This window comes from Lichenostomus cassidix, chromosome W (genome assembly GCF_008360975.1).
Source record: "Lichenostomus cassidix isolate B80296 chromosome W, HeHo_3.0, whole genome shotgun sequence".
In the NCBI taxonomy this organism is placed as follows: domain Eukaryota; kingdom Metazoa; phylum Chordata; class Aves; order Passeriformes; family Meliphagidae; genus Lichenostomus; species Lichenostomus cassidix.
Window position 1 is genome coordinate 17,345,508 of NC_139510.1, and position 18,062 is coordinate 17,363,569.

Sequence of the window (18,062 nt, forward strand, 5' to 3'; positions counted from 1 at the left end):
CCTTGAGTGAGCTTTTTTAACTGATTGGATCTGGGACAGACCTTATTAAGAATGTTTCCTTCATGAAGGATGACAATATGAATGTCTCTGTTTATGGGAAGAATAACTCATCAGGAGATTTTTATTTTTTAACTTTGAGGATTTGAAAAATTTCTTTTCTCTGTTTGAGCTGAAACAGCTCATGGCAAGTTGAACTCACCCATTTGCAAAGAACCCAAGAAGGTAATGTTAATTCTATTAGAAAAATAATCTTCTACAAAAAATAACAATAATAGGGGTGGAGAAGGAATCCTTTTGAGGCAAATTCACAGAGTAATTCCTGTGAATTTGCTCTTTTCTTCCCAGGGTTGAGATGTTAAACACTTTGCTATCCATACATGAATTATAAAGATTAGTATTTTCTTTCCACTCTTGTAAAGAAATTAAGCAAGGGAAAAGCCACAATCTAGCATTTTTGCTAGAGGTATATGTCCTTTAGAGAATACTCCTGGGTTTTCATGAATGCTGTCTCAAAGAGTAAGGCAGTGTCCATAGAGAGGATGTAATGGGTTGATGCTGGCCAGATGCCAGGCACCCACCATTTGGGGGTCGCCCAAACTAATACACATCCTCCCAGAGGTAAAGGGTGTAATGTCGTTTATTTTCAGGAAGCAAGCATTATTATAGACAAAAGCACTGTTCACGCGACACACTGGTACATATGATTGGATAATAGGTACTGTTCACATGCCTAAACTAACTCGCTAATTGGTTATAAAATTCTAATCACGCTCTCTAAGCATTAGCTACAGCTCTGTATATGTAACTGCTTTATCTTGTTAACATTCTTTTATGATGCTCACATTCTTGGCTCTTTACATTCCATTATCTCCTGGGAAAGAGACTTCAGAGTTGGTCACACAGGTTGAATTGAGCTTAAGAAACATATTCATATGGCCTCGCTCTGCCAGCCAGGCTCCAACAATTCCCCTGTTTTCTTTTTGCACAAGCCAGGTCTGGTTGACCGTTTTTATTAGCATACGCTGTAAGCATTGCACTACGCATGGCAAAATTGCTAATAATAGCAAAACTACAATTAAAATGAGCACAGCTGCTTGAATCAGATCTTTGAACCATCTAGTAATTCCTAAACTTTTTAACCACTCGGCAAGTCCTAAGCCATCAGCTATTGTTGCCCTGACAGCTGCTGCAGTTCAGCAAGTTGCCGGTGAATGGACTTTGAGTGGTCAGAAAGGTTCATACAACACATTCCTTCAAACTCTTCACAGCCATGTCCTTGGGCGAATAAGAGAAAATCTATTGCAGCTCTATTTTGTAGCGTGGCGTGTCTAACTGAATCTACATTAAGCAGTAATTGTGAAATGGCTTTAGAAGTAGCGTTAGTTTGTCTAGCTAGCCAGCATCCTAGTTTGTTTAGCTGAGCTAAGGCACCAGCAGAAGCTGCTCCTGGTGCTAAAAGGGAAGCAGCTATCATGGCCGCAGGGCACCAGCATTTGACATTTGATTTACAGTTGGGGGAGAAAGCATGAGTTATTTGTTTTGTCCGATGATGTCGTCGGGACATGTTTATAATCATTGAAGTGTTGGGGGTTAATAACGTTAATGTCTGCAGAGTACAGGGTCCACCTTGTAATTTGGAGGGAATGCCGGGCTATGCGAGGTCTCCGCAAATTAAAAATACTCCTGCTGGTAACGACATGGAATTGTTCATGGATCTAGATAGCTTAGTAGAGGCATATTGGCACCACATGCTGGCGTTTTTATATACTAACAAGCTAGAATTTACATTTGTTGCTGTACTGTCTAGTTTGGCTTGTTTGCTTGTCCAATTAAAGGTCACGCAAGCATTCATTCGTACAGCTCCTAATATCTCTAATTCTTGAGGCTCGTTTGGGGCTATGGAAAGGTGAGGCACCCAGATATCCCAATTATCTACTGTGCTATTGAGATTTTTCTGATTGCAGGTAGGAACGCCAGAAGGACATGGCCAATTGTCTACAGGGATACCAACTAAACAAGTAGGAAAGGGGTTGCCAGGTGATGAGAGAGCGAGACAAATCACGTCTTGTCCTGTCAGGTTGGCTAGAGTGACCCATAGATTTGTTTTGGGTTGTGGTGGGACCCATAGATTCGTTTTGGGTTGTGCTGGGACCTATTCTGCAGCAACAGAGGCTAGACAAACTAAGGTCAGAGCTACGCTGCTCAAGCACTTTGAGGGCGACATCGCATGCAGTAAGTGGCAGTTAGCAACATTGCTCGGCTTTTCTGTACTTGGCGTAATGCTACTTTTAAGGGCCACACTTGCTGAACTAATTGATATGTATAAAAATTTCTGAATGTGCTCACGTGAATTTGCTGAGGGGGTTTGTTATATGCTATTGCAGCATCAATTAGAAAAGCATTTAAAGCGTTAATAGGAAAGCAATGATTACATAAAACTCTTGTTATTGCGATACTCTAACTACTTCGACTAAACTGTGCACCGCAACTACCACACTGTAACAGTAGAATCAGTGGGCTTTGACAGTGCCCACAGTTTTCTCCTTGGAGGTGGCGAACTTCGGAGGGCAGTTGCCAAGCGCCAAAGGTTTGTCCCGCAAAGACATCTGCTATGATTCTTCGGGGACAGATGAGTGGATGTCTTGCTTGCACTGCAAACGCGGTGAGCTCTCTTACTAGATGGTTGATGGCTCGTTGCAGTCTTGCGTGCTGACAATCTTTCTGGGAGCAGGTTTCGTCCATCTACTTGGTACCTATATAGGACCGGAATCTGTGGAGACACAACTGTAACCTCTACCATTAAACAAAAGTGGGGCAGGTCCTTCCCAGACCCCTGTTGTAGGATTTTTATACATAATTTGAACTCCTGGGGTAGCTTGCATCTTTATTTGACTGTAATGAGTGACTACTGGCAGATTTTCTGCATCACCTTCTATGCTCAAGAAATTTAGTGTGAAAATGATTTTCGCTAGACGCACACTGGGGTCTGTTTCTTCATCATTCTTCTGTTTGGTTAGATACTCTTTTATTGTTCGATGGGCTCTCTCTACTATGGCTTGTCCAGTAGATACGTGAGGGATTCCTGTGTTGTGCTTGATGCCCCATGTCTGTAAGAACTGTTGGCATTTTCGGCTTACATAGGCAGGTGCATTGTCAGTCTTTATCTCTTTGGGCACCCCCATGACTGCAAAGCATGAGGTTAAGTGTTTAATTACATGGCTTGCTTTTTCTCCTGCTTGAACAGTCGCCCAGATCATCTTGGAAAATGTGTCTATAGTAACATGAACACAGGAGACTCGGCCGAATTCAGGCACATGGGTGACATCCATTTGCCATAGTTCACAGGCTTGTAGGCCCCTGGGATTCACTCCAAGGCCTAAACTCGTGCCATGCTGGTATTCCTCGGGCATCGTCCATCGATAGTGCGAACTGCCTGTGTAGAGCCTTAGCTGATTGATGGAACATTGAGTGGCTTTCTTGAGCAGCTGTGAAGGAGTTTCGTGGAGCACTTGTAGCAGTGGGCTAACGAGAGTGTCTGCTCTAGAATTTCCTTCACCTAGGCCTTGTGTGGTGATGTGGCTCCTGCTGTGCAGGATGCTACAGATTTCTTTTCTGTCATGGATGGCCTGCTGGATTTGCAGGAACAGTTGTCCTAATCCTGGGTTTGAGTGTGTCTTGATCAAGGCTTGCTCGATCCTTAGGACAACACTGACAACATATAAGGAGTCTGAGACGATGTTCAGGGGCATGTTGCGCCATCGTGTGAGTGCCCAGACAACTGCTGCCAGCTCAAGGGTTTGTAGCGAATCACATGTTTCTCCCTTGAGGGTATATTCTTACCACTCTCCATTTTCCATCCATGTGCAAGCAGCTTTTCTCTTTTGCTGTCCCGCATCAGTGTATACTGTGAGACCTTGGATCAGCCTTGCACGGACTTTGGACTCTTCTACCCACAGCTGCTCTCCTATTACCTTGATTCGAGGATCTACAGGGTATCGGTCTAGGAGTTGTCCTGGGTACACGTCCAAGGCGATCTGCATGTCTGTTGAATTTTGTATCAGCCATTCTCGTAGCTCTGCTTTCAAGGGTATACTGAGAAATACAGCTTCATGTCCTGCTATTTCTACAATTCTGGTGCGTGTTTTTCGAATAAGAGCTGAGAGCATCTCTGTGAGTGACCACACACTTTTTGGTGGTGACAGACTGATGAACACCCATTCTAAAATCACAATGTGTTCTTCGGGACGGGTAGCTCGTGCATGTTTGACTGGTTGTTCTTGCATCTTTGGAGTCTTGGGCATCTTGGCAATCTCGGTGGTCAACACAGTTGGGGTCTCTCCCCCTTTTTCTTTTTGCCAAGACGGCCATTGGCAAATAATTCCAAAGGGGGCGACGGTTAGGTTGAAAATGAGCGCGCCTAGTGGAACTTCAGGCAGGTGGCGTTCAGCGAAAGAGGTTTGCAACATTTCTCCCAGTCGCACTAGGCAGTTTTGTTGGTCTTGGGTTAGCGTAATTGTAGCAGCTGGATTGGTGCCTCGCAATAGTGGCAATAATGGGAGTATGTCTTCATTTCGGAGGCCAATGAGATTGCGTACCCACTGTAGATCACCAAGTAGGGTTTGAGCATCATGCACAGTTTTCAGCTCGGAATGTAAGGATAGTTTTTGAGGTCTGATTTGCGTGGTAGTGACAGTCCATCTAAGGTACTTCCATGGGGCAGACATCTGAACTTTTTCAGGAGCAACAACTAAACCCTTCGTTTTTAACAAGGCAGTGATTTGTTGCAGGTCTGTTTGAGTGAATGGTTGCTGTTGGCACAGAAGAATGTCATCCATGTAGTGGTAAACAAGGGCAGAGTTAAAGACTGCACGAATAGGTTTTAGGGCCCATTGGACATATAGTTGGCACATAGTGGGTGAATTTTTCATACCTTGACGCAGTACTGCACACTCGAACTTTTGGGCTGGTTCGCTCTTATTTATAGCTGGTAAGGTAAATGCAAAGTGAACTGTGTCTTCTGGCTGCAGGGGGATTGTGAAAAAGCAATCTTTAAGGTCAATAACGAGTACATGCTATTGTGGAAGCATAGTTGGGGTGGGCATTCCTGGCTGCAAAGCTCCCATGGCCCACATTTGATCGTTTACTGCTCAGAGGTCATGCAGTAGTCTCCATTTACCTGATTTTTTCGGAATGACAAAGATGGGTGTGTTCCATGGACTAACAGATGGTTGAATGTGTATTGCTTCAAGTTGTTTTTTCACAAGTTGGTGTGCAATTGTGAGCCGCTCTTTGGACAAAGGCCACTGCTCAACCCACACAGGTTTTTCTGTTTTCCATGATATTTTTGGGGTCGGCGGCCTTTTTGCAGTGGCCCCTGCTAAAAATGTGTTGGCTGTGGCAGATGCAACACTGCACCTAGTTGACTCATAATATCTTGTCCTACAAGTCCTTCAAGATTTCCTGGGAGGAGCATTACATAGGGACACACGGTAATTTTTTGCCCTTCTGGGAATGTGATAGATATAGGTACTGAACTTCGTAATGGGTTCATGGCTCCTCCAACTCCTTGAACGGCATCCAGGGCAGGGCTTAATGGCCAGGACTTGGGCCATCTTGCTTGGCTGATGATGGTTACGTCGGCTCCTGTATCAAGCATTGCTGTGATTTGCTGAGTGTGGTTATTGTAGGTAAGCTGCAAGGTGGTGAGTGGTCGTTGAGTCATTTGCTGTGCTAAACTAACTACGTGATTTCTGGTTGATCTAAAATTTCTGTTTCATCGGTATGGTTGGCGTGGATCGTCAGGTGCTCCTAAACCACCATTCAAATTGTCGATTAACACGAGTTGAGCAATTCTGGTTCCTTTGGATATGGTGAGTGGAGGGGTTAAGGTGTATGCACACATGAAAATTTCACTTGTATAGTCACAGTCTATGACTCCTGGCAATATTACGAGCCCTGCAAGCTCTGAAGAAGATTGACCTATGAGGAGAGCTCTAAGAAATCTATTTTGAGTTGCTGTTTGTCCAAACATTCTTGTCGGTATTTTTTGGACTTTGTTGTCTAAGAATGTGATGTCTATTGTTGTTGCCAAATTGATTCCCAAGCTTCCTTGGGTTGCTGGAAGAGGAAGTCTGGCTGAGTAATGGGAGCTGCCATTTGTGTCACAGCGCGGCGTCCCTTCGCGCTCTTGTTCTCGTTTTTTGTCACTCAGCAGGTACTGGTAGCATGTGTATCTCTTTGGCATCGGTCACACCAAACAATAGCTGTGCACGTTCTGCGGTAATGTCCAGTTTTTCCACACTTAAAACAGGTTGCAGGCTTTGTTGGTGTCTTCTGAGAGCTTCCCAGTTTGGTAACTGCGGCTGCTAGTAATTGCGTAGTGGGCTTAATGGCTTCAGCCACTGCATTGGCCATGTATTGATTTTGCTTCTGCACTGCTGCTCTGCGGGCTAATTCGAGCATCTGATGCACTTCCGCTCCTTTGGGTAAAGTGGCAAATAGTTGCTTTGTAGGTGAATTGGTGTTTTCAAATGCTAGGAGTTTAAACATTGGCTGTTTGGAGTCCTCAGAGAGGTCAGTTTGATCCTCTAATGCTTTAAACAATCGATTGATAAAGTGGGAGTATGGCTTGGTGATACCTTGTTTTACTGCAGTGAAGCTGGGTTCTGGCTTTGAATCGGATACAGCCATAAATGCTAACCATGCTAGCTGAGCTGACAAATGGTGCACTTCGGGGGGATACTGTAGCTGTACAAGCATATGTTCATAATTGCCATCTCCTGTGAGCATCATTGAATTAATTCCAAACAGAGGATCTTCTTGGTTCCGCGGCTGCGCTGCTTCTTGCTTGGCTAGTCACTGCCATTCACGTGACCATGTTATATATTGCGATGGAGTCAGTAGCAGACGTGCGAGATTTTTACAATCTGTGGGAGAATTGATATCAGCTGTGAGAAGCCAGTTTATGCCTATTCGGGCTTGTTCAGATTTAATTCCAAAGTCGATGGCTGCTTTTTTAACTGATTGCAAGACCTTCCAATCATGTTGTTCATATCTGGGGCCTTGTGGGTCATACAATATAGGGCAGGAGATTGTGGCAGCTGAATGCCATTCTCCTTCTATTATGGCATTGCGAATGACTCCATTCCATCTCCGCCCCAGGCGTGAAGAATTTGGAGTTGTGCAGTATGGGGGCGGTAATGATTGACACTGCACTTCGCTGGGAGCGGAGGCTTGGGAGGCGAGAGGCTGGAAAGCCAATTGCTGCAATTGGGCTGCAGTCTTAGCTGTGCTTACATGCTGCGGTATCTGTTGTGATCGCAGTGGCAGCGGCTGTGTTTGCTGTGGTATCTGCTGTGGCTGTGAGGGGCCAGTTGCTGGCTGTACTATTTCTTGGATGGCAGTGCTCACTTGCCGTTCTAATTGTTCATTGCTTGTTTGAATTGAGTTTTTAGCTCTTCTATAGTATTTTCAAATTTTTTCTTTGCTTTTAGCAGCTGTTTCTTGCTGGCTAAAGCTGTTGGTTCGTTCTGGTTCGCTGTCGGAGCTGTCACTCACTTTGTCATCTTCGGGGAGGGGCTGCGTTTCAGGCGCTATTGCTGATGTGAGCAGGTGGGGCAGTGAAGGGGAGCGTGGACGGCTCGCGGCACCACCCACCGGGGTGCCTTCTGTGACTTCCACCCTCTGCATTAGTTGACTGGAAACCGAGGTCGGAGCAACTTCCGCTTTCACTCTTGAGTCACGGCACGCGGCAGCAGCGGCTTTTTCGGCCGGGTCTTTCAGGTTAGGATTCTCGTATTTTTTGAGGAGCTCAGAGACAGTCGAACACGATTCAGCCTTTTGTCCTTTTATTGCTTTTGACCCACTAAACAAACTCTTCCTCTCTTCTGTGGTTTGTTTTTGTGGCGGTGGCGGCGGGGCGGGCTTGGACGCTGTTTGCTGTGGGGGAGACCGTGGATGTTGAGACCGCCTGGATTGCGGCAGCAGCCACGTTTGATTCCACTTTCATAGGTTTTAAGGTATTAATTACTGACCGCCAGGTCGCTGCTAAAGCTGTGATTTCTTTGTTTCCTTTGCTTTGTATCATCTGGTCAAAGAGCATCCCGCCCACCTCTTGCCATTCCAATATGGCGAATAGCAGAGGGGGTGTATTTAAAAAATTGTTCTTTCTAGCATAGGAAATAAGTTTATCTAGTTCTTTATCCTTTACTGCCTCGTCTCGCTTGGCGAGAATATTGAGGAGTAATTGTTGAGCCGCTGAAAGCTCTATGTTCATGCTTCGCGGCGCGGAGCGGACGGGCACGACCCTCCTCACCTGGACTGTGACTGTCCGTCTCCAGACGGCGTTCTCCGCTTGCGATCCCCCCGCTTACACCGCCGTACCGATGCAATACCTTAGTGGCTTCGCAATATTCGTACTCTGAGTACAGTCGTGCTCGAAGCACTGTTTCTGTCCCTGTGACGGGCGCCAAAATTTGGGGGTTGCCCAAACTAATACACACGTCCTCCCATAGGTAAAGGATGTAATGTCGTTTATTTTCAGGAAGCAAGCATTATTATAGACAAAAGCACTGTTCATGCGACACACTGGTACATATGATTGGATAATAGGTACTGTTCATGTGCCTAAACTAACTCGCTAATTGGTTATAAAATTCTAATCACGCTCTCTAAGCATTAGCTACAGCTCTGTATATGTAACTGCTTTATCTTGTTAACATTCTTTTATGATGCTCACATTCTTGGCTCTTTACATTCCGTTATCTCCTGGGAAAGAGACTTCAGAGTCGGTCACACAGGTTGAATTGAGCTTAAGAAACATATTCATATGGCCTCGCTCTGTGAGCCAGGCTCCAACACCCACCAAAGCTGCTCTATTGCTTTCCTCCACAGCTGGACAGGGGAGAGAAAATTTAACAAAGGAATCATGGGTTGAGAAATAGACTGGGAGAGATCACTCATCAAATACTATCATGGACAAAACAGTCTTGAAATTAGAGATATTAATTGGATTTATTACTAACAAAATCAGAGCAGGATAATGAGAAGTAAAATAAACCCTTAAAAAAACTTTCCCTCCCACCCCTCCCTCCTTCCCAGCTCTACTGCCTACTCCAGCAGCACAAGAAGACAGGGAATGGGAGTTATGGTCAGTTCATCACCCTTGGCTTCTCCCGTTGCTCCAGGAGAGATGTTCCCCTGCTTCACTGTGGGGTCCCTCACACGGGAGATAGTTCTCTGTGAACTTTTCCAAGGTGAGTCCATCCCACAGGCAACAGTCCTCCAAAACTGCTCCAGCGTGGGTCACTCTTCCATGGGGTGCAGTTCTTCAAGGTCAGGTTGCTCCAGCGACAGTTCCTCTCTCCATGGGCCTCCCACAGGGTCACAGCCTCCTCTCAGGCATCCACCTGCTCTGACATGGGTCTCCTCCACAGGCTGTGGGTGGATCTCTGCATCCCCATGGATTTCCATGGGCTGCAAGGGCACAGTTGCTTCACTGTGGTCCTCATCACGGGCTGCAGAGGAATCCCAGCTCCAGTGCATGGAGCACCTCATCCCCCTCCTTCTGCACTGACCTTCATGTCTGCAGAGTTGTTCTTTTCACATTTTCTCACCTCCTACTCTTCTCTGGCTACAATTACATCTACACAACAACTTTTTTCTTCTTAAATATGTTATCACAGAGGCATTACCACCATCTCTAATTGGCCCAGCCTTGGCCAGCAGCATATCCATCTTTGGAGCTGCCAGGAATTGGCTCTGCTGGACATGGAGGAAGCTTCTAGCAGTTTCTCACAGAAGCCACCCCTGTAGCGCCCCGACTACCAAAACCAAGCCATGCAAACCCAATAGAACTCTGCACAGCACTAATGTAGTTTTTTTTCTTTGAATGCAATTTTAAGATTTCTAATTTTTTCTCTGTTACCTGATTCCATTATTAGGTTGCTTTTGACCTCAAAACATCAAAAGCTTCATCTCTTCCTCATTCAAGATTCTTGAATCTTGAATCTTGAATCACTCCTATCCTTTCCAAGTAGCAACTGCAACTCCATTTCACTGCTTAATATTTAAGCAACTCCCTGTCCAAAACAAATCATACCGTACCTCTTCCTTCATTGCTCAAAAAATCAAACCCAACCCAGTTCAAAGGACTTTTGCTTCTGTTGGTAACATAAATGTGAAAAGGCCATGGAAAAGTATGGAAAAGAAAACAGAAAGGAAAAAAAACCACCACGTTCTCCTTATAGAGTATTTCAAAGGAAATTCTGGATACGTGCCTTTCTTTGACCTTTTCCTTAAATTAGTGGTATAGGCAGCTGCTGTGCTTTTATTACACATTTCAGTGCAGGCACTGACTTGTGAGCAAGGTAAGTGTGTCCATGCATGTGTGCATACACATGTGTTTGTTATTCAACCTGTCATCCAAAGGTCTTCAGTACTGGTTTTAGCTCTTTTTTTTCCCCCACAGTTTCCAAGGAGGAATGTGGTTGTTTGTAGACTTTGTTTATGTTCAGTGGGTGACAGGAAACTTAAGAGCTTTTAGTGAATTCAGATAGTCTCTGGATGCAAGGTGTGAATCTCCAGACATCTGGGTTTAAAAAATTTCATTAAGTTGGAGAATAGAGGAAGAAAATAAACATCTCTGCTGCTGTCTAGCTGCAGTGATGAAAGGTTTTCAGTCTGTGGGCCCCACCAGGACAGTACCTCCTACAAAGGGAGAAAATGGGGGAGAAATAAAAAAGGCTGGAATTGCAAAAAATTACAAATTAGAATCTTAAAGCTACTGCTCAATTTGCATTTGGTCTTCATTTTACCAAGACCCTGTTGAGCTGGTTGGCCTTGGCAAGACTAATGGAGCAGAGCATGCCCATCAGCCACAGGATAGACTTCATGGGTGGGGTGATGGCTCCAACAAAGGCATGAAGGTGGCTCTAACAAAGGCATGAAGGCAGCTCTAATGATTCCAGTTAATTGCATCCACCCCAGCAGAAATGGACACAGGCAAGGGCTGCACTCACCCTCTCCATGCTTGACCTCCCTCGCCTGGGAAGCCAAATGGGCTATTGTTGCTGCAGGCAGATGCTGATGGTGGTATGGAGATGGACACGTGTCTGCTCTGTGCCACTGCAGAAGGGGTTTAGTGTCACCAAACTGAGAACTGGCCCATATACCTGGCTCTGCCTCATGACATAGAGACAGATGGTTTATCTCATGGTCTAATGCTTCCCCTGCCTCTGCCCATCTGTGGGCTCCTTGGGGCAGGTACTTCCTTCAGATTGCGTGTTTGTGCAGGGCCTAATTGCAGATGTGACGGTAATATAAATAATAAGGTTAAAAGTTGCTCTTTTTGAGGGGAGGTGAAAAGGGAATGGAAATGGAGCTGCTACTCAGTTTCCTGGCTTTTCCTGGAGTCAAAAAAGAGAGTGTGAAGGGTATTGCAGGATAGGTCGGAGTATTTAGTCTTGAATCATTTGCCATCCTGTTTTTATTACCCTGCAGATATATTTCAAATAAAGTGCTTAGACGGAGCTGATGACCTCATTTATAGTTGAGGTTGCCTGTCACTTCCTATGATAAATCCCTGATTTGGTTGTTTGGACTGTGGCAACTCCCAGTGTTTGAGTGGAAACTTCCCCTCCTGCATGTCAAACTTGCACCAAGTTCATTTCAGAGGAGGGGGATTTTCAGTACTTTGTTAAAATCATGCTGGCTTTTATCATTTGGGAAGAGGATTCCTACTTTTTCATCTTTCAACCTTTAGAATGCCCATACTATTCCAGTTATGCCATTATACGCTAGCCTTTAAAAGTAATGAGAAGTTCTGAGATTAAGTGGCCCCACATGCTGGGCACTACCTAGGGTGTTGCCTCTTTTCCTCCTCAGCACAGGCTTTCCCAGCAGTGGCAGTCCAGCCATCTTTAGTCTGGAGAAAAGGAGGCTGAGGAGACACAGTAGATGTGGCACTTGGGGACATGGTTTATTGATGGACTTGGCAATGCTGAGTGTCGTGGTTTGACCCTGGCCAAATTCCAGGCACCTATGACATCTGCTCTCTCCGCTCTCTCCTGCTGCAGCTGTGCAGAAGAGGGAAAAAAAGCTGTTAAACACAGGACTCATGAATTAAGGCACCAGTGGGAGAACACACTGAGAAAAAGGGCAAAACAGGATAAAAACTTTATGTTGCAAAGTGATTTATTAACCTAAACAGAGTTGGAGGATAAATTAGAAGTAAAAATAAGTTTTTAAGACACCGTTTCTCCACTCACCCCCCCCTTCCAACCAACAGCTCGGGGGACAGGGTATGGGATTTTTTCTTAGTCAATCCATCACCACAATTTTTCTGCTACACACATTGTTTCTCTGCTCTCCCCTCTCCCTTATAAACACTGTTTCTCTGCTCACCCCCCTCCCTCTTTCCAACCAACAGCACAGGCAGGGGGCAGGGTAAGGGGTTTTTTCTCTGGTCAGTCCATCAGGGAGAGGGGTCCTTTACTTAACCATGGGGTCCCTCCCACGAGAGACAGTCCTTGGGGAAGTTCTTTGGCGTGGGTCCAAATCTCACAAGCAGCAGCCCACCCAAATCTGAATCTGCTGCAACACGAGTTTTTGTCTATAGGGTGGAGACTTCTGAGCCAAGGACAGGCTGTTTCCATATCAGGAGCAAGGCCTTTCTCTCCCTTGCAAGGCCTTTGCAACTTTAACTCTCTATATGGGACTCCCAGTGGATCACAGCTTCCTCCAGGCATCCACCTGCTCCTCTGTCATGGGCACCTCCCCACGGCCTGTGGGTGGATCTCTGCACCCTTGTGGACTCCATGGGCTGCAGGGGGACCACCTGCTCCACCATGGTCTTCAACACGGCCGGCAGAGGGTTTTCAGCTCCAGCGCCAGGAGCACCTCCTCCCCCACCTTCTCCACTGACCTTGGTGTCTCCATGTTGTTTTCCCTTCACATATTTTCACCTCCTCCTCCTCTTCTAGCTAAAAAGTAGTGTGTGCTCACATTGTTTTGATTTCTTCTTAAATATGTTTTCACAGAGGCATAACCAACATCTTTAATTGGCCCAGACTTGGCCAGCAGCATGTCCATCATCTTCAGAGCCATCAGAGATTGGCTGTGCTGGACATGGTGAAAAACTCACTGGACATGGTGTAAAAGTTCCCAAACCTTCACACAGAACACACAGGAGCCATCTTTGTGCCCCTCTCCACCCTTCAGACACTTCTTCAGGCCTACCAGAACAGCTTTTGAAGGGTTTAAATTTCTCAAAGATGCTAAAAATACCTTGCTAATGTTCTGGGCCAAGAAAAACCAACACACTGAGTTAACTGTTGGACACAATGTTCTTAGAGATCTTTGTCAACCTTAATGATTCTATGATCTTTCCAGAGACAGCAATATCATAAAAAGAAAACAAACAAATAGGGAAGGCAGCAAAAGAGTTGGAATGGCAGGACATCAGTGAATTTGAAGGCTTTGCCTTTGTGTGTTGTGTTTTTAATAGACACAATCTCAGGTCCAAGTGAAGTACTGCTAGGTGTGCATTTAGGTTTTCTTTCCAGCGTCTTCAGGTCATGATGAGGAAGGTTTTTGAATGAGTTTTCTGGGAGACTGAATTATCCACTTGCCTTGTGTCCTAGGTTACAATAGAGATGTTTTTTTCTATTACCATCAGCTGTGGGCCATTAGCTATTATCACCTGCTAATGACCCACCCCGGATAACAGTCCATGGGCCATCAAAGACCCACCACATGACTCATAGACTTATCCTATTGTGAGATGCTCCACCCAGGAGGGAGGAGCCAAGCATTCTCACCTGGATATAACCTGGCCTTGGAACTGCCTAGTTAGCCCTGTCTACTGGGTTTTCAGAGGACAAGAGCTACTACTGGACCTTTAGCTGGTAGACCAGACCTTCACAGGATCACTGCTTCAACTGAACTCCTCCATTTGGACTGCTACCACCACCCTAACAGGGTGTCAGGTTGTATCTGACTTTGTCAGTGCTTTTCCTTGTATTATTTCACTTATTTTTAATTTTTCCTATTAATTTTAATCTTGACTTGTAGTCTCCTACTGGTTTGTTTTCAAACCAATACACCTTGTTGGGGTTTTGCTTGTTTGTTTGGATTTTTGTGTAAAATGTGTGTAGGATTATATGGAAGTTCTTGGGCTTTGTTCAGTCCTCATACTGTTATTGGCAATTCATTAATGATTGGTTGCCAGAAGAGTAAGTCACTGGCCCCATGGACAGGTACAGCGATTCCAGAAATGATTGGTAGCTGAACAGCAGCATGTTGATATTGCCATTGCTCAGGTTTTGATGGCAGTAGTGGTGTTGTCTCTGATCCTGTGTGCATACCATCTGGGTGTTACAGTAGTTACACTTAGTAGCTGGCCTTTAGAAATAAATTGTTACTTCTAATTTTCAGCTCCTCCAAGTCACTTGACCTGTATTTCTTCAGGACCTGGTACAGCGGTGTCTGAGTTGAACAAGGGCCCTTCTGTAATAATAATGAAGTTATTTGTTTCATATTCATTTTCACTTTTCCTTATTTACCCAAGATCATAAGCCAAATTGTCCCCTGCTTAAATCAAGTCTTTCCTGGCCCACTGCAAATCATGTTTGAACTCTATTTCTCTTCAGCGTTGCTGAGTCACCCTGGAGCTTGGCTTTGAGTTTTCTTGTCTGATAAGAGGTGTAGAGCAACTCTTAAACTTTAGAGACTGGTTCCAGGAGAAATCCATTTGTAAACGTGATAAAGGATTCCAGTTACTCCAATAATTCAGGGTGTATAGCTATTGAAAGCAAAGTTTGATTCTATGTGTGGACATATTTACATACATGATTGTGTGTATGAGAATTAAGATTAAAAGTAAATGAATATAGACTTTTTTCCTCTTAAATAATAATAGTTGTTCCTGAACTGTCTAATGAGTGTTAAAATTTTCTTTCCCCAGTATATTTACTGCTCTGGAAAGGATACTTACAGCATAGATTAAGTAAAGAATGTATCTTATACTGGAGGGTCCCTTTTACCACTGAAGCATCATTCCCAGCTATTCCCTATTGTACAATGCCCTTCTCTTCCTCTCACTTCCCTCCTGTACATCTCCACCCATAGTAGCAAATTGTCCTTCTATATCAGCTGCCATTTACCCAGTAATGAAAAAGGCAGTGGAGCACAGTTTCCATTTAATCTCCACAGATTCAGTATGCAGCAATGAAAAGCTTTCATTCTTGCTATGCCAAAGTTCCTAACTTTGCCAATTTATTACAGTTTGCTTGAGCATCAAGATTTGAATCTTTACCTCCTCCCTATGCACTCAGCTGGATCCAAGGGTGGAAGAATGGTTGGTTTGCATGGACTGAGTTTTGTTTTGGGACCCGCATAGCCAACTCTTGTGTTTTTTTTAAGTATGTTATGACATGAGGTGTACAGTGGTTTGGTTTTTTTTTTCCTTTTTTTTTTTCTTTTTAATCATCTGCAGCCAAATCAATGAGTGATGAGGCTTAAATTATAAAGTGCCTGAAACTCAGAAGTCACAGAAATAAGATCTAATTTGTATGACTTTAATTCAGTTTTTAAGGAGCCTGGCCCACAGTCTTCAAATATTTTGACTTCAGCAGTATTAGCAACTTGAGTTATAATGCTGCTGATGGTGGCCCACGTAGAGGTATGATCTTTAATCCTAAAGTGGGTATGATTCACCACCAAATCACGTAAAATTCCATGTCTGCAGTTGCAACACTTTTCCCTTTGTAGTGGGTTGATGCTGGCTGGATTCCAGGCATTCACCAAAGCTGCTCTGTCACTTCCCTCTGCAAATGAATAGGGGAGAGAAAATATAGTGAAAGGCTCATGAGATGAGATAAGGATGGGGAGAGGTCACTCACCAATTACCATCACAGGCAAAAGAGACTCAACTTGGGGAAATTAACTGAATTTATTACCAATCAAAATCAGAGTAGGATAATGAGAAGTAAAATAAATCGTAAAAACACCTTCCCCCCACCTCTCCCTCCTTCCTGGGCTCTACCTCTGTCCTGGATTAGAGACAAATTTCTCTAGGTGGAGAGCACTCCAAACGCCTCCCCCAAAAAACAAGGGCTCTGGCACCCCCTCCCCCACCACAACAGAATTTCTTAGATGAAAGTGAAAAAAACCCTATTTATTTAACAGAACACGCAGAGTGCCCTGCAAGGCACAGGGGAAGGGGAAAAGGAGTTATTAAACCTGAGTAAGCAGCTGGTGAACTTTAGTGTCCTTTTTCTCAGATGTAGCTTCCCGTCTCCGGGGGTCCCCGGGGAGGGGCTAGGCGGAGTTGCTCTAGTAGCTCCCTGGAGGATTCTCATCTGCTGTCCTCTGGGGCTCCTTGGGTTTTCTGGGCGAGAAAGCAAATTGGAGAAAAGGGTCCAAAAATAAAATGGCTGTCAGGGTTTATTGGTGTTATGTCATTCTCGCCTCGCATGGAACAATGTGATGCAGAGAGTGGTCTACCTGTATTTGCAGCAGCGCTTCTTTTAAAGCTTTTAATCTCCCGTACACGTGCCACGGAACTCTACATATGGTTTGTACATGCGCCATGCAATTATACAATTGGCTATAAGCAATTAGCACGAGCTAAGTACACATTAGATGATTGGTATATACTAAAACTGCAATTTCCTACTTTTGGGCAATATATCCTGTTTTCTCTGGCCAGCTTCTTGCTTTCTTGCAGCATCAGCAAAATACTTCCTCTTATCTATCCTCAATGACTTTTATAGGTCTGTTAAGACAGACCAGGCCCCAACATCTCCCCCTTTCCTTTCAAATAAGCCCAGTGCCTGGCAAATAACCATGTTACAGCACTGTAGGGCACAGCACAGCAAAATCCCACCTACCAAAAGGAATAACACCAACATTAGTGCTAACTTACAGGGGTTCTTCAGCCAGCCAGTAATACCCCAGCCACTGAGCCACCCATCAATACCCAGCCCATCAGATATAGTTAACTGGTGGGTAAGGGACTACAGCTCTTTTATTTGCTTGTGCATCGATCTTGAATGATCTTAGATATTCATGCAGCACATACCTTCAAACTCCTCACATCCATGCCCCTGCGCTAACAACAAGAAATCTATAGCTGCTCTGTTCTGTAGGGTAGCATGTTGAACAGAGTCAACATCAGTCAACAAACTGCTAATAGTTGTTGATGTGGCATTGGTTTGTTTTGCTAGCCAGCACCCTAACTTTCTTAATGTGGCTAGGGCCTGTGCCGATGCAACTCTGGGAGCAAAAATGGAGGATACAATTATCTCTCCATTGTTCCAAAACTCAATGTTATTGTTGCAGTCAGCCTGAAACTTAAGCACACTTCTTTTGCCTCGAGGATGCTGGCTGTTTATGTTGAGAATCATAGACGTGTTTGGTGTTAGGAGGGTTAATTGCCTTATTGAACAGGGGCCTCCCCTGATTCTGGAAGGGATGCCAGCCCATGCATGGTCCCCGCAAATAAAAAAATATCCTAGGGGTAGCTGCAAAGTGTGGTTGGTTGCTTTGGAAACGTTTTTGGACACGTAACCGCACCAAGAGTCATCGCGGTAAGCTAGCAAGCTAGAATTTACGTTAACAGCTGAGCCATTACAACCTAAGGTTCTACAAGAAGAGCTTGACCATTTAAACTTTACGCAGGCATCCATTTGGACTGAGCCCAATAGTTCCAATTCTTGAGGCTCAGTTGGGGCTATTGGCAAATAAGGCATCCATGCGTCCCAATTGTTCACCATGCTATCGATATCAGAGCTGCTGCATGTGGGCACTGTGCTGGGACAGGGCCAGTAGTCTGTCGGTACTCCCGGTAAACATGTAGAAAACGGATTACCCGGGGATGACAAGGCTAAGCATATGGGATCTTGACTGGTAAGATTAGCCATAGTTATCCATATGTTAGTTTTTGGTTGGGGGGTACCCATTGGGCCATTCCTACTGCGAGCGTGCTGAGAAGTGCAATGATCTCTGTGACGACACCGTGCCCACCTCCTACATGCCCCATCCCACTGGCTCTAAAAGGAACA

General features: G+C 44.8%; 1 protein-coding gene, 1 long non-coding RNA gene and 2 pseudogenes across 2 annotated transcripts; 1 reads left to right on the forward strand and 3 right to left on the reverse strand.

Annotated features, from left to right (window-relative positions):
• Positions 1-640: 640 nt before the first annotated feature.
• On the reverse strand, positions 641-4,852 carry LOC146425611 (uncharacterized; annotated as a pseudogene).
• A 1,133-nt stretch (positions 4,853-5,985) lies between these two features.
• On the reverse strand, positions 5,986-7,565 carry LOC146425612 (uncharacterized). Its single transcript, XM_085041486.1, has 3 exons — positions 7,558-7,565; positions 6,860-7,432; positions 5,986-6,442 (listed from the first exon to the last, which is right to left on the reverse strand). The coding sequence occupies exons 1-3, from the start codon at positions 7,563-7,565 to the stop codon at positions 6,208-6,210; spliced, it is 816 nt and encodes a 271-aa protein (XP_084897612.1). The 3' UTR covers positions 5,986-6,207.
• Positions 7,566-7,930: 365 nt separating this feature from the next.
• LOC146425613 (uncharacterized) lies at positions 7,931-14,432 on the forward strand. Its single transcript, XR_014846591.1, has 2 exons — positions 7,931-8,018; positions 13,038-14,432. It is a non-coding gene; the product is annotated as an uncharacterized LOC146425613 (long non-coding RNA).
• A 2,583-nt stretch (positions 14,433-17,015) lies between these two features.
• On the reverse strand, positions 17,016-17,960 carry LOC146425614 (uncharacterized; annotated as a pseudogene).
• Between the last annotated feature and the right edge of the window lie 102 nt (positions 17,961-18,062).

Coding starts and splice junctions, on each gene's coding strand:
- LOC146425612 (XM_085041486.1), bottom strand. Junction 6,443..6,859: donor ACATGGTCACGTGAATGGCA/GTGACTAGCCAA, acceptor ATTAGCCCGCAG/AGCAGCAGTGCAGAAGCAAA.